This window comes from Zingiber officinale, chromosome 1A, assembly GCF_018446385.1.
Source record: "Zingiber officinale cultivar Zhangliang chromosome 1A, Zo_v1.1, whole genome shotgun sequence".
NCBI classification, from domain to species: Eukaryota; Viridiplantae; Streptophyta; class Magnoliopsida; order Zingiberales; family Zingiberaceae; genus Zingiber; species Zingiber officinale.
Genome location: NC_055987.1, coordinates 69,647,879 through 69,674,068, shown reverse-complemented (window position 1 = coordinate 69,674,068; position 26,190 = coordinate 69,647,879). Strand labels below are relative to the sequence as shown.

Below are 26,190 nucleotides of genomic sequence, written 5' to 3'. Positions count from 1 at the left end.
GATTTAGAGCATAAATAACAACATGCCATCTTAATTAGCACGGTGACCCAATTCGTTATAATATATGTTTGCTCATTCTTTACTTTAGTTTCAGTTGTGTTATACAAATTTTGTTATTAATAAAAAAGTCATTATATGCTTATTTAAATTATCTTAAATACCAATCTAATTAGATATATATTTCCTATGCAACTTTGGAATTAATTTATCTTTTAAATTTTGAATGATAGTTGACTTTGGTAATTCTCATGTTAGGTGTTAAAAATTTGGTATCTTTTAGTTTGGTTTGAAATGTTTCTTAATTTGGTTAGAGTTTAGCGAGTAGTTATGCATTCTCTCATTCCAAATGAGAGTTTTTTGTAATTGGGTTAATTTCTCCTTTGGTAAGATTTTGTATTCTTAAATTGCACTTGTTCAAGTCTTTTACATATGTTGGTATTTGTTACCCATTTTGCTTTATTTTATTTTTCGGTCTTAGTTGTGGTGCAATGGTTAAAAAGATCCAATCTCTCTCTCTCTCTCTCTTTCACTTAATAAAGTTCTCTATTTGGTGAAATTCATTATGAAAAATTGGTGTTGTATCAATTGGTATTAGAGATGAAGCTTGGTGGCACACTTCTTTACTTCCTCTCACATTCTTCTCTTATTCACATGCCCACCCTTTGTGGCCCATGTCCACTCATCATTTATTGTCATTATTCACATCTTTGTCTTTGTCTCTACTTGATGCTAGGTCGCCTCCTTATCAATTGACCATCTCCGCACCATATCTCGGTGACGTTGTTGCCACTCCCTATTTTGCCTTCCCATGTCCCTGTCACTCCTAGTGATGTTGTCCTGTGTTGTCATGCTCCTAGCCATGTTGTCCCTTGTTATTGCACTGGGTGATACCGTACCACATTGTTGCTTCCAACAATGCCATCTTGTGTTTTACAAGCTCCTAGCAGTGTCTTCTTGTGTTGTCATCCCTCTCAGTGATGCCTCCTATGCTATAGTTGCATTTCAACATCATCACTTTTCTCAATGTCGCTTCTAAGTTCATCACTTTCTCTTAATCTTTAGCCTACGTTTCACTTTCTCTAATGCATTTTTTTCCTCAACTTTGCTCTCTGATGCCATGACTTCCCATATGGCACCTATTTTGTCCTGAGAGCTGCTTCCTTGAGTAGTGACTCACCCACCCTTTAGTGCCATGAACCAACATCTATTGCTCGATGTGCAACATCATTGTTCAACTGTTGAGATTGGGCAAAGCAATGTATTCTTGTATGTATGTGGAAATTGAATTTGAAATCCAAATCCAATTCAGTTAAATCCAACCTTTTTTTTAAAAAAGAAAAATAGTGATAGTTAAAAAAAGTTTATTCTTGAGTTTTGTTTATAAAAAAGGAAATCAAGTTGAGGGCCCCACCATTTATGTGAGGACTAATATAAGGTAAGATTCACTACAATGTTTATTGCAAAAGACATTTACAAATTGCTAGAGGGAGAGTTGGAAGTGCAACTCATCTCATCAACTAAGTATAACACAAACTAGATGGCAACTTTGATATAGGAGTTGACTTACATGATCCCAACATAAAACATATTCACTTTGAAAATTGTGTTTTGTTCATTTAGTTTCTCAAGTGCATTTAATTAGTTTCTCACACAAATTTTGAACATCATCATTCATTTTAAAAAACACTAAAATACCATTATGTTACTATTTCTTATTGTTATCTGATTATTTTTTATTGTTAATATTAAAATGGTATAGACATATAGTTAGACAACTAATAAATATCTTAGTTAGTTGATGTGAGACCATGACACACATTAATCACGAAAGAGGGAGACAAAGAAGACTTGGTTAGCAATAATAAAACATAATTAAATTTATTTAAGTATAGATATATGAGGATATATTAGGAGATAGAGCTCAATTAGGTAGGAGGATTTATATATCCTACACTACTTAATGAGATAAATGCTTGGATGTTTTTATCGTTAATTTTTCACATTGTTTCTTTATAAGAATCATAACTTACAATTTAAATGATGTTAATGATTATTACTTTGTGTGTGCATATTTATAAATAAACATAAACTTGTCAAGTCACCTTACCATATGTTCAAGGATGATTCAATCGTGTCCCCTCAAGGCGGGGCGGTAGTTGAGGCATAGGGTGTTGCCACATGAGGTCTTGGGGTCAAAACTCGGCGAGTCCGAGCATGCCCTCCCCCATGCCTTGGCCACTTGTACTAATGGCTAGTAGCCACTCGTAATTTGCCTCCTCCGTGTTGGCCTAGGGATGGGTTGGCAGGGCTGCTGGGGCGAGCAAATCGCCTTTTGCCACAAAGAGAATTCAATCGTGCCTCCACAAGTTGGCAGGGCTACTGGGTGGTTACTCCAATAGGTCTTGAGGTCAATTCCTAAAGGTCAGTGGGTGTGAAATGTCTCGTTGGATGCTTGACCTCCCCATGCAAAGGCCGCTATGCTAGGGGAAAAATGCCCCCGTGATTTACTTGGATGTATCTAGCTGGAGGCTAACGAGCTGGAGCCAACGATATTAGCCACCTGAGGTGTGGGTTATCACTTTTTGCTCTAAAAAGAGGATTCAATTGCCCCTGGGGCAATGGTGCAGGGGTAGAGCGCCTTTTTAGTTTCCTAGACATCTAAGGATCAAGTCGCTTTAGTGATTTGACGGATGGATTTTTCTTAATGGGCGGTTGACCTAAGAATGCTGGGTTGACGGGCCGTCCACCGCGAGTGCTTTCCGATTTACCCTGATGACCTTGGCCGGGCTGGTCATCCCGAGTTAGTTGGTGTAAGCTAAATACCTGGTGCTAACTAAAAAAAAGAGGATTCAATTAATTTAACCCCTATTATATTTATTTATTTTTTTGTCTAATTACTTAGATTCCCATAATGAGTTGTAAGAAAAAATATATTTTACAAGTTATTGGATCATTCAATATTAGAAAATAATCAATTTCCCCTTATTTAACCTATTGGCACACCTTGTTCACTCATCTCTCTTCCCGTGCAACTTTTGCTCTTTTACATCTTGATTTTCACTCAAAGCCAATAGCCTACAATGATTTCGGACCATTTCCAACTATCTTTATCTTTAATAAGTGTGTTATTCCTTGTTTCTTGTGTCGAGTTGGAAGTGCAACTCATCTCCTCAACTGAGTAGAACACAAACTAGATGACAACTTTGACATTGGAGTTGACTTACATGATCCCAACATAAAACATATTCACTTTGAAAATTGTGTTTTGTTCATTTAGTTGCTCTGGTGCATTTAATTAGTTTCTCGCACAAATTTTGAACATCATCATTCATTATAAAAAACACTAAAATACCATTATGTTATTATTTTTTATTGTTAATATTAAAATGATATAGACATGTAGTTAGACAACTAATAAATATCTTAGTTAGGTGATGTGAGACCATGACACACATTAATCACGAAAGAGGGAGACAAAGAAGACTTGGTTAACAATAATAAAACAGGATTATATTCATTTAAGTATAGGTAGATGAAGATATATTAGGAGATAGAGCTAATGACGTAGGAGGATCTATATATCCTATGCTACTTAATGGGAAAAATGCTTGGATGTTGTTTTTATCATTAAATTTTCACATTGATTCTTATAAGAATCATCACTTAATGATATTTTACAATTGACATGATAAGAGGAAATTCCCCAACTTTCATAAATGACATGTGATCGTAAAGATTTTAGAAGTGAGAATCATAAAACCTAAATTTCCTTTATATGGAAGATGAGTTTGAAATTAATAGGAATTAGACCAATGATTCGAATGATGTTAATGATTATTACTCTTTGTATGTGTAAAATGCTTCGTTGGGTGCCTGACCTCTCCTATGCAAAGGGTCGCTGTGTTACTGTAGAAATGCTCCACGTGATTTACTTGCCTGTATCTAGCCGAGGGCCAGTATCTGCCTGAGGTGAGCGTTATCACCTTTTGCTCCAAAAGAAGATTCAATCGGCCCCGGGGTACCTTCTTAGTTTTTCAGACATCTATGGATTAAGTCCCCTTGGTGAATTAACGGATGAATTTTCCTTCATGGGCAGTTGACATGAGAACACTAGGTTGATGGGCCGCCCGCTGCGAGTCCTTCCTAATTTACCTTGGTGACTAGTGGAAAATTTTCATGGGGCGGATTAGTCGGCGTAAGCTGGATACTTGGTGCCAACTAAAAAAAGTGGATTCAATCAATTAAACCCTAACATATTTAAAATTTTTGTCTAATTACTTGATTTTAAAAGATTCCCAAATAATGCCTTGCAAGAAAAAATATATTTTACAAGTTATTGGTTCATTCAATATTAGAAAATAATCTATTTCCCCTTATTTAGCTCATTGACACTCTTTGTTCACCCATCTCCCTCCCCGTGCAACTTTTGCTCTTTTGCATCTTGCCTTTCACTCAAAGCCAATGACCTACAATGATTTCAGACCATTTCCAACTATCTTTATCTTTAATAAGCATGCTATTCTTTGTTTCTTGTGTCTTTCTTCTCATTTATTGGTAAATTTTTCATCATTTAATCTCAACATACTTCATACATTCATTAACCTAAGCGTCTCTTTTGAAAAGATTTACTTTCAATCCACTATCTCTTACTTATAATAAAAATTAATTCTTATGCCTATTGATTTAACTTACTAAATTATTTAACTATTAGTTCAACTTTCAAACTATGGGATATACTAATTTATTAAGGACATTTGAGCCTTTTACATATTAACTTTTTACATAAGAGCCATTGAGAGCATTTCCCCATTTAGATGTGTTTTCTTACTCATTGAAAGGGTCAAGCGATATGGAGAACAAAGTCAAGATCAATTCCTCAAAAATTAGAATGGGAAAGAAATACTGCTATTTTCCACATCAACCAAGGAAAGACAATTAAGAAACATACTTAACAAACTTGATGAAATAATTGCTGTGTGCTTAACAACTGATTGATAACTAGATTGGAATCAAGTTCTCCCTAGTTGGGAGAGTAATAGATGAATTAGAATTTAGTTAGAGTTAAATTTAATTCAAGTTTTAAATTTTTTTTTAAAAGTTATTTTAATTTCTAAATAGTTGATTATATTTATTCTGGTAAATTAACGTTGTTTTTAGGCGAATTAGCTAAGAAAACTAACTCTCTTTTAAGAGATCTTTTGATTAATATTTTCTTTATGTGAGAATTTTGTTTGATTTTTGATGTCACATCACTTCTTCGAACTGTTGAACCATTTGTTTCTAATTGGACAAAGAGATGAAGGAAAAGAATAATGCAAGAGTGGGCAGTGTCATGCAGGAAATGCGCTGGTCTTTCCATAGTATAATAAAGCCCTGTAAGAATACGATGCTTTGAGCGGGAGATCTACACAAATGTCAATGTTCCTTTCGTCATACTGTAAAAGCTCCTTTATCTTTAATTAGTCATCAAGTTTTCTTTATTTTTGCTCTGGTTTAGTTTTAGGTTGTCACACCCTTGGGGTGTAATTTCCACTTAGTAGGAGGTATGGTAAAAGGAAAATTAGTAGTTCAAGATAATTAATAAATTTAATAAACTTAATATATTTATATATATATTTTTCTAAAAATACAATGGAACTGTACAATGTAGTATGGTTAAAATAAAAGAATATCAAGCAACTCTATATGGAACCAATTATAAGCTTAAAAGGGTGTCTTTGCCTGCAAAATGGAGGCCAAAGAAAATAAATGAGAAAGTAAACACAAATTTTACTTAGTGGTGATTAGAATAGACGGGGAAAGATTAGCATGGATTTAAATTGTCATTTTTTAATCACTAGTTAATATAATTTTAATTTTTTATCATTTTAGCACCAACTAAAAAATATTGCCAATAATACATCTCCACTAATCTATACTAATGAATCAACTAGAATCACTAGAACTAGTGTCTTTGAGTGCAATAATATCATATGACGTATGGGCTAAAACCCTCATCGATTATATACAACAATATAACATCCTTGCATAAATACATATTGATTAGTATAAACAACTAACTTAAATTAACCTTCTTTTACTATAAGTTGCTAATTTATTGTATATTAGCATGTTATCTTCAAGTATGCTGTATATCTCATAAAGGTATAGGTATCAATATCTAACAACAACAACAACAACAACCAAGCCTTTTCCCACTAGGTGGGGTCGGCTGTATGAATCCTTTTACGCCATTGAGCTCTATCTCCTATTATATCATCATCTATATTTAAATAAATTTTATCTTGTTTTATTGTTGCTAACCAAGTCTTTTTTGGTCTTCCTCTTCCTCGTTTTATATGCATGTTTATCATAGTTTCACATTGCCTAACTGGAGCATTTATTGGTCGTCTAAGTACATGTCCGTACCATCTTATACGTGTCTCTATGAGTTTTTCCTCAATAGATGCAACTCCTACTTTCTCTCTAATGCTCTCATTTCTTATTTTGTCCATCCTCGTATGTCCACACATCCACCTTAACATCCTCATCTCTGCAACTCTCATCTTCTGCTCATGTGCTCAAGTCATAGTCCAACATTCAGCTCCATATAACATAGCAGGTCTAACTGCGGTTTTATAGAACTTACCTTTAAGTTTAAGAGGTACTTTACGGTCACATAAAACACTCGACGCTTCCCTCCATTTCACCCATCTTGCTTGTATTCTATGTAAGACATCTCTCTCAATCCCTCCATCATTTTGTAAAAATGATCCTAAATATTTAAATCCTCGGTTCCAGGCAACTCGTCCTCTCCTATCCTAACAATTGTTTCATTACTTCTAATATTGCTAAACTTAAATTCCAAGGTATCAACATCTAAATTAACCAAAATCATAAAAGGTCAAGAAGATTTGATGATAGGCGTAAATGACAGAGTAATAATAGGTAGTATCAATTGAAGAATAATTCAAAGTATATATTTTAATTTTTAAAATGGCAATTGACCAAAGAGCACAATTAAGTTGCGGAATGCCCAAAAGACACACCTAACTTTTTCAAAGGACGCACTTGTTTCCCATTTTATCCCCAACACTGTGGTGCTATATTCAAAGAGCAACACTACTGCAGTGTTGGATTTCAAAGATCAACACTACTGTGGTGTTGATTTTCAAAGATCAGCACCATGTTGCTAGTATGATGGCTAGAAAGAGCAGGAAGGGGGAAAGGGAAGTTTTGGTTGGGTAAAATGTGGCATTGATAGGGAAGAAGGGAGCGATGGCGGGTGGAGGAGGTATTGTTGGTTAGAAGAACAAGAAGATGAAGATGGTGTTGGTGAGGGAAGAATCTGAATGTCATGTGGGGAAGAAGTTGCACGTGTGATAGTGAGGAGAAGAGAAAAATAAAATGCAAGAGAGAGAAAAGAGATACAAAATTATTCATAACTCTTCAAAAAATTCTCTAATTCCAATCGACTAAACTTGTTCATCTCCACTTAAAATTTTTGTTCAGTCATAAATTGACCAAAATAAATCCTAATTGACCTCGGTTAGACTCATGTAACCCTAATCACCACACCAATTGATCAAATTTGATCCCAATTAAACTTGAATTTGACATTCAAATTTTATTTTGACGGTTCGGTTTAATTTATTTTAGCATTAAAAATTTTTTGAAATTTTTTAAGACTTGAAAAATTATAGTTTAAGTTTAGTATTTAACATCCTCTCCAGTAAAAGAAATTTGGTTGTTAAATTTAATTATTTGAGAAGAATAAGTGGGGGTGTCTTGTGCACACATTTAAACTGGTGTTGCTACCCAAGTTTTATGATGTGGACACACTAGTTTCACAATTGATGCGCCTCACAATCCACAGTACGAATTAGGAATTCCTTGTGAGACACACGAGTGGTTTAGTGAGATCCTCAAGGATGTGTCGAATTTGATGTACTTCTACAACATAAAAACATGGAAGACGTTATGCATTCCTGTCAAGGTCAGGGTTAAAGCAAGTCAATTAACTATTGCACCAATCCGTTCTTCTAAAATTTGAAAAGCTTCTATAAATTTGGAAGCCAACTTTTCTTTTAGATGAAAGCTCTTCACCCTCCTATAAGAAAATTTTGATCACCCACTGCAAACTCTAGGATCCTTTGTCTAGTCCATATAACTTTTTTGTTGACTTGAATTGTAGTAGTTTTTGTTTGACACTCCGCATTAAATCAGCTACTTCCTACTGAATACTTTGTAGTGGGCATAAGAGCTCACGCTTTCCAACTTCATCCTATAAAGTAGGAGATCTATATGTCCTATTATATAATGCCTCAAAAGGAGCTATCATTTAGTAGAATCCTAATTGGGCAAACTCTACCAAATGTAACTGGTCCTTTTAGCTGCCACTGAAATCCAATACACATATCCACAAAAGATTCTCTAGGGTCTTAATAATGCACTCTAATTGCCCATTAGTATGAAAAGCAGTGCTAAAGGAATCTTGGTTAGACATGTTACTAAAGGGAAGGCTACAGAGTAAGGCTTTACTATGAACTATGAGTAAGCAACAAAATGAGCTCTCGACTTTGTCAATCAATCAATCAATGATCACCCAAATCGATTCATGTCCCTTCTAAGTCTTTGTAACCTGGTGACAAAGTCTTAACATGCTCCCATTTTCATTATCTTTTGAAGCAACCCAACTGATCATCCCTGCTATTCTTGCATAATTTGTTGGAAAACTAGATATTGAGCTATAAAGTTTGTAATATCTCTTTTCATACCTTTCCACAAATATGATCGCTTTAGATCTCAATACATTTGGGTACCATTAGGATGAATTATAAATCTCAATCAATGTGCTTCTCGAAGGAGATCTTTAATATTGTATGTGCCTCAGGAATGCATAACTTACCTCAAAATTGAAGAGATCCATCCACATAACAAAAAAACTCTCGTTTTGGGCCTAAATTGAGCTCACTTGCCATTGATTTGCAATATTGGTCTTTATTTTCCATAGTATTCTCAACTAGTTAGGGATGCCAACATACTTTTTGAGTCTGCTCCACTCCAACCAGATCTAAATCTAAAAATTACCTCACTAACTGTGACAAGCCAATACTCTTTTAGATTTCCTACTCAATGTATCTACCACTATATTAACTTTTTTAGGTAGCGGATAATATAATAAAGTGGTTGCCTTTTAGGAATTACATCCCCTTTGCTTAAGATTCAATCCTTTTCATGTGCATAGATACTTCAACTCATACGATCACTTAATATTTTAAAGCTAATCCCATAGAGATAGGGTTTCTATATCCTAAGGCAAAAATAATAGCTTCTAACTTTAAATCATGAATAAGATAATTCTTTTGGCAAGAAGCATAAGCTATCATGCTGCATTAATGAAGTATCTAGTCTTTGAATAGATGTATCTCCATATAAAGAATGAATCCATCCTCTCTAGAAGGAATAACACACGAGCAATCACTCCTTGAGCTCTTGGAAGAGTAAATTTGATCTCTTTCTTAATCAACTAGGTCAAGGGTGTAGTGATGTGAGAAAATTCTAATAATAGCCAGTTTGACCAAGGAAATTATGAATCTACTACATTGATGTTGGCTATTCACATTTCATAACCACTTTAATTTTCTATTGGTCTAATGAAATTCCAGTGCTAGAAATCCCACAGAAGTAAGCCAAAGTCACATTTATTGACTTTCCATATAACCTCATACCCCCTTTGACAAAGAATATGTTAATATATTATTAATAAGAACAATTAGAAAAACAATCTAAGTACTCTAAAAATGCCAACTTATTAAATTCATAAAGGTTGAAGGAGCATTGGTAAGCCTAAATGAAATTACCAAAAACTCATAACATCTATATCGAGTATGGAAGATGGTCATTTAAACCCTTGTCTAACAACTCTTGGAGTTTGACCTTAGTCCTCCGAAGTGCCATCCGATATGAGACTTTTGATATTGGAGAACATCTGAAAGATGTACTAAGCTTTCCACATCGGGACTCACCAAGGATAGAAGATACCCGCCATTTCCTCAAGTTAATAACTGTTGAGAGTGTCGAGATAATAGATATCTCATAGTCTTTAATTCCAACGAGCTCCCATGGTGGCTGCCGGTCTAACATTCACCACTTCGACTCGACAATCAACAGTAGTATGCTATCTAGCACCTGTTGTAGATCCAATGCAAGGACATGACCATCGAAGTCTAGGGACAACTCTTAACCACCTGTCACATCAACACTCCATGTGATCGTATCGACATTGCTAATCCACAAGATCTGGGAAATCTCCCAATATTATATATGAACTTGAGAAATAAAGGAATGTGAGCCACTAATATCTATTAATATACCTCGGATAACTGAGCCTTCAACTTGTTGTGCTTTCTCACAAATCACAGGGCACACACGTCTTGATGGACCTTTTGAGACTCTGTTCTTGGAGAGGTTGATATGGTTACTGATAGGTTGGAGGTGGTAGGTATTACTTTTGTGGTGGAGGTGATGGATACTAATGGGGTGAAGGTAACAAATATTATACCAAATAAATTAGCATAGCCTTCTTTTTCCATTTTCTGATTTTGTGATTTTCGAATATTGGTTATGTTAATTTATTATATATTAGTATGAGTATGAGGTATACATTACAAGGGTACATGTAACAATATCTAAGTTCATAGGAATTATAAAAGGTAAAGAAATCTAACAATAGGTATTTATTAAAGAGTAATTTATAATATCCATTTTAATTTTTAGAATAATCCTTCCTATGATAATCCCCATTTAAAATCTTCATATGCACATAAAATATTAATTATTTAACACCCAATAACTTATTTTGTTTTTGTTTAAAAAACCCATTTTTCTATTTGAATTATTATGTTAATCTTCATAAATAATCATTTTGTATTTCTATTCATGTACAAAACAACATGTAAAGAGATCAAAGGATAGATTTATCAACCTCTATGTACAACAAAAATCTCTGAGTGCATATGAGCATGCTTCATTTGAATTTGTATCTACAAATACAATATGAAAATAATCAAAAAATTAACTAAATTTTTAAGTCGGTGGATCAAATTTTGATTCTACAATGTTGATATAATCTCAATTTCTAGATGAGACACTACAATCAAATGACAATTTTTTTTTTCCATCCTACACTAGATATGCCAACCCAAAACAAAAACATAATGAAATAAAATTTACCTTTTCCCTCAATTGACGAAACTAGAGAGATTGAATAGATATCAAACTTTTGACACCCATCATGTAGACTCTAAGCAAGTTAAAAAGATATCACACACACACCTAGAATGTGACAATTACCAAAATCATCTATAATTCAAAATTTAAAAGATAAATTAATTTCTAAGTTGCATCATTCTTATCTTAACTCAAGGCAAGTCGTGACATCTTCAATTAAGGCATTCTTTTCAACATGGAAGGAACAATAACAATGGATAAGAAATTAAGACATCCTTATTCATCATCTTATTCTTTGAACATTCCTTCCAATGGATAAGAAATTAATATACTTATTCTTTCTTCTGAACTTTGACTTTATTTTCTTCCTTGTAAGTCACTATTTCCAACAAATAAAGAATGATCTCAATTTGAAATAGGGCAATGGTAATGTCCACACATTCACAATTGCAATAAGGCGTAAAAGTGGCAGTGTCAAGAATGAATCTGTAGAACCACAAGCAAAGTCAAACATATAAAGATGAATGCTCAAAATTTCTCCCTGCAAATTAGCATATTTTTGAACTTGAAAATATAACTAGTGTTTAGTTAAGCTAGCAAATTAAATAAGAATTCATCAAAATCAATTTTCCTTGTAATGTGAGTAAATAAATTGAGCATGAAGATTTCTAAACTAAATGACGTGAAAGGAAACTAACTCAGTAGATAGATGAAAAAACAGATACCAATTACATCTTAGTTGATTAACTTAAAGTGTTATCTTGCACTCTTTGTTCATGATCCTCGTTGTTTAGTTGTTTAGGTTCCTCGGGCTTCTCTCTAAACGACATGAATAAATTATAATTTGTGAGCCTAAGTTCCAAGCAATGTCAAGTTGATTGTTTGTTTAAAGAGGTCAATAGGAGATTCTTCTAAAATATCATTAAGGGGCTCATCTATGGTGTTCTTACGGGGCTTTTCAATTTGTCATCTTAGGACTTATCCTAAGGACTTTCCATAGGTTGAGTTATTAGGAAGTGCTTTTGAGCCTAATTCATCAATTTTAACCAAAAGTTCTTTGATTGAAGGTGACGTAAATGTTTTGGATGTCTCTCAGTTTCATTCACTTGGGAAAATTGTTTTCTATTTATATCCTTATTTGACAGTCATCTCTTAAAATATGGTAGAACATATTTTCCCATTGATTTTTTGTTTCATTTCATACTAGTGTAATGGGTTTTGTGCCTATCATGTGATGTGTGGTTTTGGACGATTTGCAAAACTCTCTAGTGGTTCCAATGAGCTTATCATTGACAAATTGTACTTTGTTCAATGGAGGTCTATTATTCAATTAAAATATTGTTCAACGTTATTGGTACGTGAGTTTACAACATTGTTTGTGCTAATATTTTTGTGCATGCTTTTTTTTTTTTTAAATTATCACAAGATGCGGTTAAATAAGTTATGTGAATGGTCAAAATTCTTCAAATTTAAGTGAAGGGCTTAGAGCGTAGTCTTTAAATTCGGTTCTAATTTTTTAATATGTTTTTCAACAATTTTAATCTACAACTAGTTATTCATTTGGTCCAAATTTTTTAGACATTCTTTTGCTGATTCTTTATCACCGACTGATCCTTTTACTGAAATTAAAGCAAGTGGGATTAGTTGTCATGGGTTCTTTATACATTTAAATGGTTATTTAAATTTATCTTCTACTTGGTTTATTCTCATGTCCTCATCTGGGTCACCCTATTCCTTGTTTGAAATTTGACTTGTATTGTAGTCATATGTAATATGCTTTTATTTGCCAGCAATTTCTCATTTGTAAAATATTTTTCTACTTGCTGAGGTTTCAACAATCATTTCTCATTTGCTAACACATTTTTTCTATTTGCTGTGGTTTCAACAATGTTAGGGTTGATATACGTTATATATCTTGCAGGTTATAGCAGATAAGTTAAGTTTTGTGCATGATGGGAATTCACAATCGACTCCCAGTTTTAAAGGTAAACTAGTTGAGAAAGATTGGCCAAATGCTGATTTCTTCATGCCTACCTATTGTTCTGTATACATACTAGCTTCTGTTGGTTAATTAACATTTTTTTTTTCCTTTTTTTTTCTTAATTGAAATTTTTATGCTCCCATTTTTGGTGTCCTTTTTGTGTTCTATTTTGCATGAAGCAAAATTTTTCTTTTTATTGTAATTATAAGATGATGCATTGATTTATGCTTCTAGTCAGTCTTTTTTTTGGCTTGTAATATTAGTATGCCTAACTTTCTCATAGATTTGTAACTTTGTAACACAGATTAATGGATTATCTCTTCAAACTTAGCTTTAACCATATTTTTAGTTATTCTTCGTGGTTGACATGGCATGGTTGTAGGTGTTCTTCATATAACAGTTTTGATAAGCATAATTATATTAAATTCATGATTGCAATGATCTGTTTTTTTTTTAAAAAATTTTTATTTAGTGTTGTAGATCTTGTGTCATGCTATTAGAGGGTTTCCTCTCTGATAGGCATGCCCCTCCCCTATGGCAATGACGAGACAGTTTGTCGAGACACTTGCTAAGTACAGTTTGTCAAGACACTTGCTAAGTCAATCAACTATTCCAGGAACACATAGGTGTTCTAATAGGAAATTAAAAAAATGCCATAAAAGTCCCAACTCTCATTAAAGTCGTACTTTACTTACAACAAATAAATGTTAACACAGGAAGATATATAAAGAACTCTAACTTAAGGAAACAAGATCAGCTTTGAAAACTTAGCAGGTGAATTAGTGTGATGAATTGAAATATGATAAACAACAAAGAATATATCATGTAATATCATGCAATGAATTGTAATATGAATAACTACAATTTGCAAAACCAGAAAGCACACAATCACTACCTGCAGAGCCATGCAATTGGTGCAAATAACTAGTTACTAATCAACTAATAAGCTTAAAATCATCCAATGGGTGAGGCCTTGCACTCATCCTCTCTATGATAGAGAGTGATGCCCACATATGCTCCAACAAGTGCACGACTATCGAAGGTAGCTCGGGCATGTTGTGTCTTACACATTACTAGGACTTCACCTCGATATCAAGTCCTCTAGACCTATTGAGCCCATTTGCCAAGTGTCAAGTCCTCGATCCACCTGAACTTTCCTGCCTGGCTTCCATGATCTGCTAAGACTTCCTTGCCTAGCCACGACTAGGTCTTTACCAATCGAGTAAACAACCTGCACACTTAGTTAATTCATCAAATCACAATAAGACTTAATTTGAATCTTTGACAACATCAAAACTCAAGTTCGATTCTGGTGCACTCTATAAAGACTTCCCTGCACCAACGTAAAGGTGAAGAGAAATCTATATAGATTGATATGTGGTATGAAATCAACCAAAGGTTCAATCTACAATAGAACACCACTACAATAATCCACATTTCCGAAAAGAGATCCTTTTTTGTTGTGCCTTAGGATTACTATCTCATAGTCTAGGCTCATCACTAAATCTATAACCACTAACAGAAGAATTGTTAATGCATTAATGATACAACATAAACATCAACATTTAATCAACAAATGAAGACATGCATTTCACTTTAACAACTTATGAATCTTACGTGATGTTGACATTAGAGAGAAATAAATTGAGTTCAACAGGAATTATACAAGCAATACAAGCAGGTGAGTAAATAAGGTTACTCTAGGACTTTCACAATGTTAGATATATAAATGGATGATGATCCTTTCATATAAGAGATGAACTAAAACTTACCAATATGCTATGATTTACAGAATTAGGCAAGAATAAGTCCTTGCAGTTGGATGAAAATGTTCTTAGCCGCTACAATCAATATTCAAATACCCAAGGACTGCTTAACAGGATTATCAACGAAGAACAATGATTTTAAGCATATCAATATATTTATAAATAATATGACTTTGCAGGAGAGTGTACAAACCCATGTTGCACATGAGACAAAAGGGCCGATAACAATGATTGCTAGGTGTGACATAAACAAATTGTGCCGCTGAAAACTCAACCCCAACGAACGAAGAGAGAAAATATTATTAAATTGTGGATAATTGAATACAAGAAATTCTACCCCTTCTATAAATCAGGAATATGATCCTTTATAAAAGACAATTGAGTTTATAAAGAACTCTAATAATCCTAACAAATTCTAGATAAATCTAAACATCCTTTATTTTAAAAAATTTAAATTACAAAATTTAGAACTCATAATTTAAGTAACAAAATTTATAGACCCTAACTACATTCTCCCCACCAAGAAGAATTCAGATTAATCGATTCTCCCCACCAAGAAGAATTCAGCTTCTTCGAGTAAGGGATCTTGATGTTCCGTCAAATCTTGCAATGCCTCACATAAGTGTGAAGTAGACAATCAAGGGGTGCCTTTGTAAAAGATTATTCTAGTTCCTCCTATTGATCTCAACAAATATGTTGAATGTCGTGTTCTGATTCCTCTTCTATGATCCATGCATTTGTATGGTATGTCTGATTTTTTCCAATACACTAAGTATCTTTTACTGCTCACATGGAGAGATATCACAATCTGCATATTAGTGTTTCTTTTAATTATTTGGGTTGGTTATGATGAGGGAGGCAGAGCTGATGCTAAAGTTGCTTGAGGACTACTAGTTGGCAAATCAATAGACAAAGAAGGCGTTCAAATGCCTCTTGATAAGATATTAGCTTTCACATGATGAAAATTTGACTTACCTATTTTTCTCAATATAAGTTTTCTTCCCATGGAGGTGGTAGGTGGTAGGTGGTGAATGAGGAAATGGTTGGTAATGAAACTAAATCGATTGGTTGTCAAGCTTTAGACCTATATATGACCCAAATGATTTTTCTTTTACTGTAGAATGATTTAGAAAACTATTATAAGTAAACTTAACAATGGGTAAGACATTTCCATATCCTTGTTTTTTTCCCTATAGATAGCAAAACAGATTTTCTAATCTATGATCAAGTTTAATGATCTGTCTATGGGTGAAATACATATAAGGTTTAAATTATGTTCCAAACAATTTCCAAGGGTCTACTAAAATTAACTAATTTGGCATCCTTACCCCACACTATCAATGTGGGTGACCCATGCAAGATAACATCCTCTGTAAAGAACAATTTTGCTTTGTTTTAAGTCTTGTATGAAGGATGAGGATAAAGTCCCTTTAAAACAAGGGCCATAATTTTTTTAAAAAAAAAATGCCCCAAAGTCACATTCAGGAGTACACATGCGTGTCCCCAGAAATAGATAATAGTCCTTAATCAAAAAGTTGACTACTAATAATGATTTGCATCTTAGATGTGTTGAAAAATTATTTCAAAGTCAAAGCAGGTAGCACATAGGGTCCTCATCCTTCAGGTGTTTGAATTATGTGGTTCCATCTGTGTGAGTGGCTACTTGATCCAATGCGTTGATAGACTTGTTATCCCTACTAGGTCTGGTGTGCTTTAGTACAAAAGTACCTTTGGAGGAATTCAATCCACCTAAAGTGATTAATGCTCAACTTTACTTGTTACTGAATGTCGCTAAAAGCTTTATGGCCAGAATGCTGTATGAATTCATTTGGTAATTAGAGAAATAAAGTATTACCACAGCAGAGTTTTGTTAAATTCAAGTTTGTTGCCAAATCTAGGTATTAGAAACTTGCATTGTAGTCTTTTTATTAACAAAATGTCTCAACGTATATTCACCAAGAGCTATTTTTTTTCAGAATTATTAATGCATCTATGTATATGGACTCATATTGGGAGTTATGTCCTGATACTCATCTAAGATCTTGACCTTAAGTGTACGATGTTCTAGCAAGGTGCTGGGCCAATTTTATCTTGTGTTGTTGAGGCTATTATAATTTTTGATCGCTTTCTTATTCAAATTGGGAATCTATAAGAAGATGAAGGAACTAGCTTGAAGACTAGATTGGCATAGGTCTTGGTTTCACTAGGTTAGGTTTGGTTAGTAACAAGTGTATTTTACCTATTGTTTTTAAAGATGTAGTGATTCTTTCTTGTGGTGAAATTATAGAGAAGTTGTAATTAGGGTCTACAAGGATGATATAGGCAATGTTCATTAGGATAACATCACACAAAATCTTATAATGTAAGGGCTCATCTCAATAATGTCCAACTATCTTTGTGGAAGAGGGAAGTTTGGTTTGCCCATGCACCTTGTAGTTATTTGGATAAGTTGAATTGTAGAATGGGTATGTATGGAAACTCTATTTATGTTTCTTTTATTATCTATAATAATGTTGCACAATTTGTTTTCACACTTTGCACGAGAATAGAAATTGTTAGCGTTTTAATAATGGGTTATCAATTGTGGGTATGGATAGGAAGAGGCACAAACATGAATTCCTATAGTTTCTTTACGTCTAGATTCTAGGTAATCAATATGAGCTTCAGCCTCTTTGTCCCTTCTCGAAGTTGGAAGTTTGACTTCATGTTTAAGATCATGTTTGGGTACTTTTGACAAGACACTGCAAATTTTTTGATGCTATGTGACCTATGCCATGACATTTAAAACATTGTATGATTTAATTGTGACAACTTTGAGATGGGCTGAGTTAAGTTTTTTAAGATTTTCTATAAGCTATGATGGTTTTGGTGAAAAGTGTTTGTCGACACGTAGATACCTTAATCACATTTTCAAGTTTCATGGTCTTCTAGTTGGGGCATCTTCTAGTGATTGAGAGGAAAATGAAGATGAATTAAAAGCCCAATGTTCATTACATGAATAAATGTGCATTTAGAGTTTGTTGAACTTAGGTATTCTGTCACACTTATGGATGATTATTTCAAAATTATTTATTTACTATCAATTTGTCCTCTTATAGTGTTGTGTTGACGAGTGTGATTTCTTGTCAACACTTGACATCAAGTTGTCTCCATACGATGTCAAAATCGTAGCATTTTAGATGCTAAACAAATATTAAACATAGCTCTATAATTGTGTATCTTTTTCATTTTCTTTTTATCTCTTTTCTTAAACCACCTCCCATTTGTCATTGGTGTTAAATATTAGAATGTTGGCATAATGCTGAAACAGTATCATTAGAGTAAAGATCGAAACCATGATTTAAAATCTTGACTTGTGTCGAGGTTTCAGTCCCATATCAGAACGATATGGTTTCAGTATCGTATCATGCTGTGCCGATACAGTTTTGATATTTTTTATTTATATATAGTAATTATTAGATAAATATGTTTATTGTGTATATAATTTAGAAATAAGTTGTATATTGATTTTATATAAATTCTCAATTATAAAATAATTAAATATAGTTTTTTAAAGAAAATTAATTATTTATTCATTTAATTAATTATTAATTTAAATAATATATATTTTACATAGTAAAAAAATATTAATTAGATAGTAAAATAGTAAAAAAATATAAAAAAATAAAAAATTACATAATATAATTTTTTTATTAAAAAAATTTAGGATTTTTAAAATTTTTAAATGAAATTTAAAATAATAAAAATTAATAGAATATAAATTTAAATTATTATATATTTTTAGAATTTTTAAATGGAATTTAAAACATTAAAAAATAAATTTTCAGAATATTAATTAATAAAATTAATTTAACAATGTTAATTTTAAATATATTTTATTTGGATAATTTAATTAGAGTTTATAAAAGTCATGTTCGAAATATCACACATACATTAGGAATTATTTAAATTAATTAAATTAAAATTTTAATTTACTGGGTTACAAACAATTCCGAATTGTTGCGGGGGATTGTGGGGGCTTCTCGCAAGGCCTCTGGCACCGCAGAAAGTGTCACGGGAAGCTTCCAACGACGTCATAAGCGTCGCGGGAAGCTTTCGGTGCTGCCGGACACCCCCCGCAGCCGCTCGTGCCATGCAAAACTTCGGTGTGTGAGGTAGTGGTTTCGCCCGCGCGGTGGAACGGTAAATATTGTTTGTACCCAGCACGGAATGACATTTCACTCCATGATCGAAACACCTATGTGACTCGACATTTCGAATCTTACACATCATCCCACCTCGTGTAGTTTGAATGTTTTGCTAAAATATAGTTCATATCATATTAATAAATAATCCTCATTCTAACCTATTGTCAAAATTGGGGTCGTCCACCTTAAATTATCTATTGATTCCTCTTTCTTCTTACTTAACCTTAACCCTATGCCTATGGCCGAGTTCAAGGAAATAGTCATCCTCGTTGAGGTGGGTTCAGAGTTATGGTTCCAATTATGTCTAGGTGAAATGTGTGGATGTATTTTTTTTATATAAATTTGAATGATCTAATATGTTAGAGTTTCTTTCTTTACCCATATTACCTACCTATTTTTTTTAATAATTTGTTCTCTAAATTTTTCTACGCTACTATTTGAGTTTTTAGGAAAGTCTAGTTAGATCTGCTATATTATATGGAGTTGAATGTTGGGCTATGAATCGAAATCATGAGCAAAAGACGAGAGTTGTTGAGATGAGGATGCTGAGATGGATGTGTGGACATACGAGGATGACTCGGATAAGAAATGTGAGCATTAGAGAGAAAGTCAGATTGTATCTATTGACGGAAAACTACGAGAGACACGTTAATGATGGTACGAACACGTACTTAGACGATCAATAAATACGTCAGTTAGGCGTTGTGAAATTATGACAAATATGCACATCAAACTAGGAAGAGGCAGACCAAAAAAGACTTAGTTAACAATAATAAAATAAGATAAAATTTATTTAAATTTAGATAATGATATAACCGAGGATATAACTTAATGATGTGGAAGGATGACGTAAAAGGATCAATATAACCGCCTCACCTAAGGCTTGGTTGTTATTGTTATTGTACTATTTAAGTTTTAGGGTTTTATGCTTTTCTTCTAAGTTGCTACAACTAATTTTTAGAATCTCACACACATTTTCTTTACATTTTTCATTGAGGAGTTTAGCATACTTGATAAGAGTTGATATGTAATAAAATTTGTATCACTATTAAACTAAAGGTACAGAAGGGGAGTTTCGGCGCAATGATAAAATTGCTGCTATGTGACCTAGAGGTCATGGGTTCAAGTCTCAGCTTCTTGCAAAGTATTAACATGGTGTACAATAGACTCTTCCTCGGGATTCCGTTTTGACGGAAGCTTCATGCACCGGGCTATCTTTTTTTTAGGTACAAATAAAGGACTACGGTAAGTTCTTTTAGTGATTAATTAAACTTAACTAAGTATGATAAGCAAAAGAAAGCTTATGATAAAATTATACTACAAAAGTATGATAAGTAAATGAAGGTTAAACAGCTTAAACTATAGTAAATGCTGAAAATTTGATAATCATCTAGATTAAATAAAAGTATTTTTTAAATAAGGAATAGTTTTATCAAGGTGATGCGACCTTGTTCTATTCATGAAGTTATAGTGCAGATGGCTCCAATATGGGATAATGTCCTTGAAAACAAGTAAATTCCAATGTTGTACATCTGGAAAATAGAGGGTAGATATAGATATTATAGGTCAATAAGACTAATATGCACAAGCCATTGCTACACCAATAATTAATCCCAAGAAAAGGTCTCGATCTTGCATGGCAGTAGTTGGGTTGTGGGTGTCATTTTGGTATTGTTGAACTAAGGGTGCGTGACTAATCTGCTGACGTTAGGGTCTTTGGTAGTTGCTTGCAAGATTAATTGTAGAGAGGTGATCGCTTGAGGTGAACAACTAAGGGAAATAAATGAAGCAAATCTACTGGGCATGAGTGTCAGCAGATGAAGCTAGGCTGATGGTTTGTGTTGATGTTGTGGGTGACTTACGATAACACTGCGGAGGTACGAGCATGATTAACTAAGATGTTCTCGGGCAATTAATCCAAAATATGAATTATATGGTCGTGGTTCATAGATGGGGGAAATTAGAGGCACTAAATCAAGGACTAGCATATAGGAAGATCAAAATGAGCTGAAACAAGAATTTTGGCTGTGCTACCACTTTATGCAACATGAACAAGTTGTGCAACCCTAAACTCAACTATCTCTGAATGAAGCCGAAAAATAATATTATTGAATTGAAGACAATCGTTCTTAACCCCTTTTATAAATCAAGAATATATTTGGTTCTATGCAAACCATTTCCTGCAGCATGAACAAGTCATGCAACTCTAAACTATCTACAAACGAAGAGGAACAAAGCTTCACGTGCTCATGTTAATGACATCCAATGGTAATGACTGAAGTGTTGTAGGGCATCCCATGACAAATAATGACAATGGGTGATGATCCAAAGTAACAACGTAGTATTTGATTGAACAATAGTGAAGAATGGGACAGTGATGAAGATCACATTAATTAAGAGGGGCTTGTGGTTGCAAGGGCTTCAACTAATTTGCGAGGATGGGACTGTGGAGTTGCCTTAAAGAGAGATTAGTGAGTTCCAAGTGGGCCACACCGAACAGGAGAAAGGAGAGGAGACTTCATACAATCAGAATAAAGGGAGTAGAGAGAAATAAAGGGGCATTTAAAATCTCCAAAACCTAACTCTATTAAACCTGGTCTACTGAATTGGTTCAATTAGTTTATGACTGTTTCAGCTATAAAACCTCCAATTGAAATTCGGTTTGAGCGTAAAGAGAGATTAAATTGTTTCCAGCTTAATCACAATCTCAAACAACCAATTTAACTATTAATTAATCCTCAACGGAATCGGAACCACTAAATCAGTTTTCAAAATACTTTGTTCACCTCTAAAACCCTCAATCCTATTAAAACCCAATTATCCCAAATCAGATTTAACTAAATTTTCTGAGTATAACATCTTGTGTGTGATTGGTATAGCAGATCCCACTAGTTGTGCTGGTGCTATTGTGGCCATAGATCATAATGAAAATGCATGTAGCATCTGTTTTCATGTTTGAAATTGTCTCATACTGTACTTGGAGTTTTACTGTTACATTATACTATCTTTAAGTTATTTAATTACTTTTTATGTTGGGGAAACCAAAGTGACTTTTCATCTGAGGTTGTTTCCCTGGAACACTTTCCTTTTGTTTCTAGTTTAATTGTCTTACTCGGACTAAGTATTTTTTAAATGGTTCTATTTGTAATAACCCTACTGGTATTTGCAACGATGTTCAGAATTAGCTTTGAACTTTCCATTTGAAATGAAAGGCAAGGAAAATGTTTTCTTGCAATTGCAATGTTTAAGAATAGTTCATCAGTCTCGCATATACTGAAAACCCGTGCTTATCTTGATTGTGAGAAGGTAAGTTGGTTTTCCATAATTAGCCATTTTGCAAGATTGAACCTACTCTGGTTTCATCCATGTTTTGTTTATTAATTCTTAATTCTACATTTTTTTTTCTTTAGCCAATGCATCGAAGGTGTACTCTCAGAAGTTATGGGATGATCTTGTTCTAAATCCACTCGACTGGTTTGATAATCGAGAAGATAAGCTGAATGGACTGGTTTTCACTTTCATATCGCATCCTCATGTTTTTTCATTTCCTACTAAGTCTGTCTTATTCACTTGTCTTGCTGTGCAGATACACCCAAAATATCCAGATTTTAAAAACCGAAAGACTTATCAAGGTTTATGGGTAAACAGTGCACCAAGTTGGGTATCAGAGAGGCTGGAACGATTAGTGTTTGCAAGTAGAGAGAAAGAAAAACTACCCCCTCAGCAAAGTAGTGTGGATCTGTTGAATTTTGGTGCTATTAAAAGTGTGAATTCACTACTTTGTGCTAATTCTATATTTGTTCTTTTCTGTTCATAGGTGAATACCATGAAGAGGCTGGTATATCTAAACAAAAAGAATACACTTTTGCATCATCTATCAAAAATAATGGTGGGTATTGAAATTAAGTTTTGCGCAGATAGTCAGTCATTTTTTTTCCTTTTGCTAAATTTGATTGGATAAATGATTTACCCTCAAAAATAATGGTCAGTGTTGCAAGAGAACAATCTATATTTTTATATCCTTGATACTCCAACCTGATGTGTGGGTGCACATACTTCACTTTTTAAAGTAACTTTTGAATATAGGACTTTTTGCATATTAAAGTTGATAGACTATTCACTTATCCAAAAAGTTGAACCTTATATCCTTGATACCATCCACATCATGGAGATATTGCAAACATGTTCTTTTTGCTTCTTCCACATGTTAATGATTTTCCATGATATCATTCCGTGATTTGCTACATATTAACTTGATACTAGCATGGTCTTTATCAGACAAGCAGTTCTTTTCCTTACATTTCTGACTGTTTTCTTTGAATTAGCATTTAGATCAATATAGATTCTCTCTTACAAGCACATCCCTTTAGCAAAAAGGTAGAATCTGCCACCCGAGCGGTCCCACACGGTCGGCCTTACGATTGTATGTGAGGAGGTAAATCGAAAAATTGTAGTTGACTACTACGGGGGAGGGTTGTTCGTTCGGCTTTGTCGAGAATTGACTCATGCCCATTGTAGGAAGTTCTATCTGCAATAGCCAACTCAACCTTGTCTCGGGGGTTGATGCTACAATGGTTAATTCCATTATCTGATTTGTTTTATCTTATTGGCTCTTGAACCAGCATTGTAACAATAAACAACTTTAAGTGCATGGATCCCCTCCCTCAATCCATTATTCTACTTTGTGGTATCAAAGCATCCTTAGTTACATTAAGAGGGATGAAATCTCTTGTTATTCTTTCATAATAAATAATCAATATCTAATCTTTTTTGCATGGTTTCCCATTTCCATAATACATGACTTATTTTTCCTTTTTTTTTTTTGTGAATTCTTTCCATCTATTTCTATTGTGTCTCGGACTCTGCACATTCACCTGAAGATTCTCACACAGAATATAGTAACTTTGTTTTCATGTTCTTTTACTTTTAGAGGTGATTTAATGTCTTCTCTACTTAGTAACATGACATGTATACCTCAACACTTCTGTCTTCAATGGAATAGCTCAAGTTTGTTCTCATAATATATGCAACAACCGATGATCCTGATACCTCTCTCTAAATTTTGTATTTCCTTTTTACAACATAAGGAATCATTTCATCATATTTGCATTCTTCATAAGGAATCATTTCATCAAATTTGCATTTTTTTTTATCAACGTTTAAGATTTTTGTCTTATAGGAACTTCTTGTGCATCTACGACTACTATGCTTTTGATTGATCTATTGGGCTTGTTTTCTGGGGAAAAACTGGGATACAAACTAGAAATTTTGAAGAGTTTATTAGAAGATACTATTTTTCATTACCCTATTTACTTTCCTTCCATTTCTGGGATGTAAATAAGCCCTTGAGCATTTTTGCTATTTAGCATCTTTCATGCTGTGTCAACTTTGTAGTTATAAGCTTCCAGTTTGAAAAAAAATCAAAATCAAAATCAAAATCAAAATCTAAATAAAGGCTGTCTCATAATTGTAATATTTTCTGTATAGTGCTTATTCTCGAAAATTGCTCATTTTATTTAAGGAGAGAAATTCCAAACCAAATCAAACCTAAATAGTATGAAATCTTGAAATTGAGAAGATCCCCTAAATAGTTGAAGCAAATCATAGCTTTTGATAAACCGTTGGGTCTGTAGCTTATGTTTTTGTTTATTTTCTTAACTTTTAACTTTTAAGTTCTCACCCACAGAAACTTCATGGAAGAACCTAATTGATAATCCAAAGGACTGGTGGGACAACAGATCAATGAAGGTATAACCATTGATTAATATGATATTTATTTTAGTTCATCCTGAATCTGGATTGGCTGGTATTGTCACATTAAACCTTTATTTATTATATATATATATATATATATATATATATATATATATATATATATATATATATATATATATATATATATATATATATATTTGTAGCTAAAGAAGACATCTCCTGATTTTAAGCACAAGGAGACGGGCGAAGCTTTGTGGCTTAGTTCTTTCAACACTCCTGACTGGGTTTTGTCAAAGCTGCCCCCAGTGGAGACAACATCGTAGGCAGAAATGGTTCTCAGTGTTTTGTCTCTTTATTTTTTAAATTATTAAAAGAGCGTCCCACATATAATTTGTTATTTCCAATTCTGTGTTCCACTATTTAAAGTAGCTTTAGTGAAAGTTACATCATCTTTGGAAGCTACTCAAAGGTGCCAAGTTTGCAAGGTCAGATGGTTTTTGGAGTTGTAGTCAGTTGTGCCTATGAACTCAAATAAATTAGCTTTCTTTTGACATAATATATTAAACGCAAATGTTAGTTGAGAGGATCATCATATACTGCCGCAACATACATTTTCTTATAAAAATTAATTAGGCAACTCATGCAGACAGCACCGAATTTGGACTATCAATTTAGTCTAATTATCAGGGTAAATAAAAAAGGGTTTATGGTGGATGGTTTTGAAGCTCGGTATCTTATGATTGCGTACCTCATTGAGATGAAAAATTACTATAAATATGTTAGGGATCGGACTGTGGGTGTTTTGGTGACAACTTGATATTCTTTCATTGCACCAAACTATTGGGATAAAATGTTGAATTAGATAATATTGAACTTGGGATGATTGATTCAATCTCATAAAAATTTTTCACTAGTCGGTTAGATGGTCATGGAAAATTTTCAGGGTAATTTAGAAAGCGTTCACAGTAAATGATCTAAATATCCAAAATTGAAGGTTGTTTTTTATTTAGAGAAAAATTTCTATAAATATATCATAATTGAAAATTAAACAATAGAAATTTGAGTGATAATTTGATATCCTATCATTGCACCCTAATCTCGAGAGCTCCACATGCATATTAACATCTCCTATTTGGATTAAATCTTTTCATCGACAATGACTCCTTAGCACTCAGTGGAGAAACGACATCCACAATGGAGGCTTTTTCTAGCTTGTTCATTTATATCTTTCGTACATGTCATCAAAAATTAAGGACCCACTTCTAAATCTCTCTTTTCAGTTTTGGTGGGAGTCACAACAAAAAGTTAAATAACCCATCCACGGTTGAAG

At 33.4% G+C, this 26,190-nt stretch overlaps 1 protein-coding gene across 3 annotated transcripts in view; it reads left to right on the top strand.

Annotated features, from left to right (window-relative positions):
* Positions 1-25,452, top strand: part of LOC122025967 (protein OSB3, chloroplastic/mitochondrial-like) — a 40,419-nt gene extending 14,967 nt beyond the window's left edge. The window contains exons 3-8 of one of the 3 annotated variants that reach the window (XM_042584703.1): positions 13,133-13,196; positions 22,556-22,653; positions 22,732-22,873; positions 22,963-23,034; positions 24,832-24,893; positions 25,064-25,452. In XM_042584703.1, coding sequence (XP_042440637.1) covers positions 13,133-13,196; positions 22,556-22,653; positions 22,732-22,873; positions 22,963-23,034; positions 24,832-24,893; positions 25,064-25,183 — 558 coding nt within the window. In that variant the 3' untranslated portion in view covers positions 25,184-25,452. Of the gene's footprint in view, positions 1-13,132; positions 13,197-22,555; positions 22,874-22,962; positions 23,035-24,831; positions 24,894-25,063 lie in introns of all 3 variants that reach the window. The other 2 variants (XM_042584702.1, XM_042584701.1) reach the window with 2 other exon arrangements.
* The last annotated feature ends 738 nt before the right edge of the window (positions 25,453-26,190 follow it).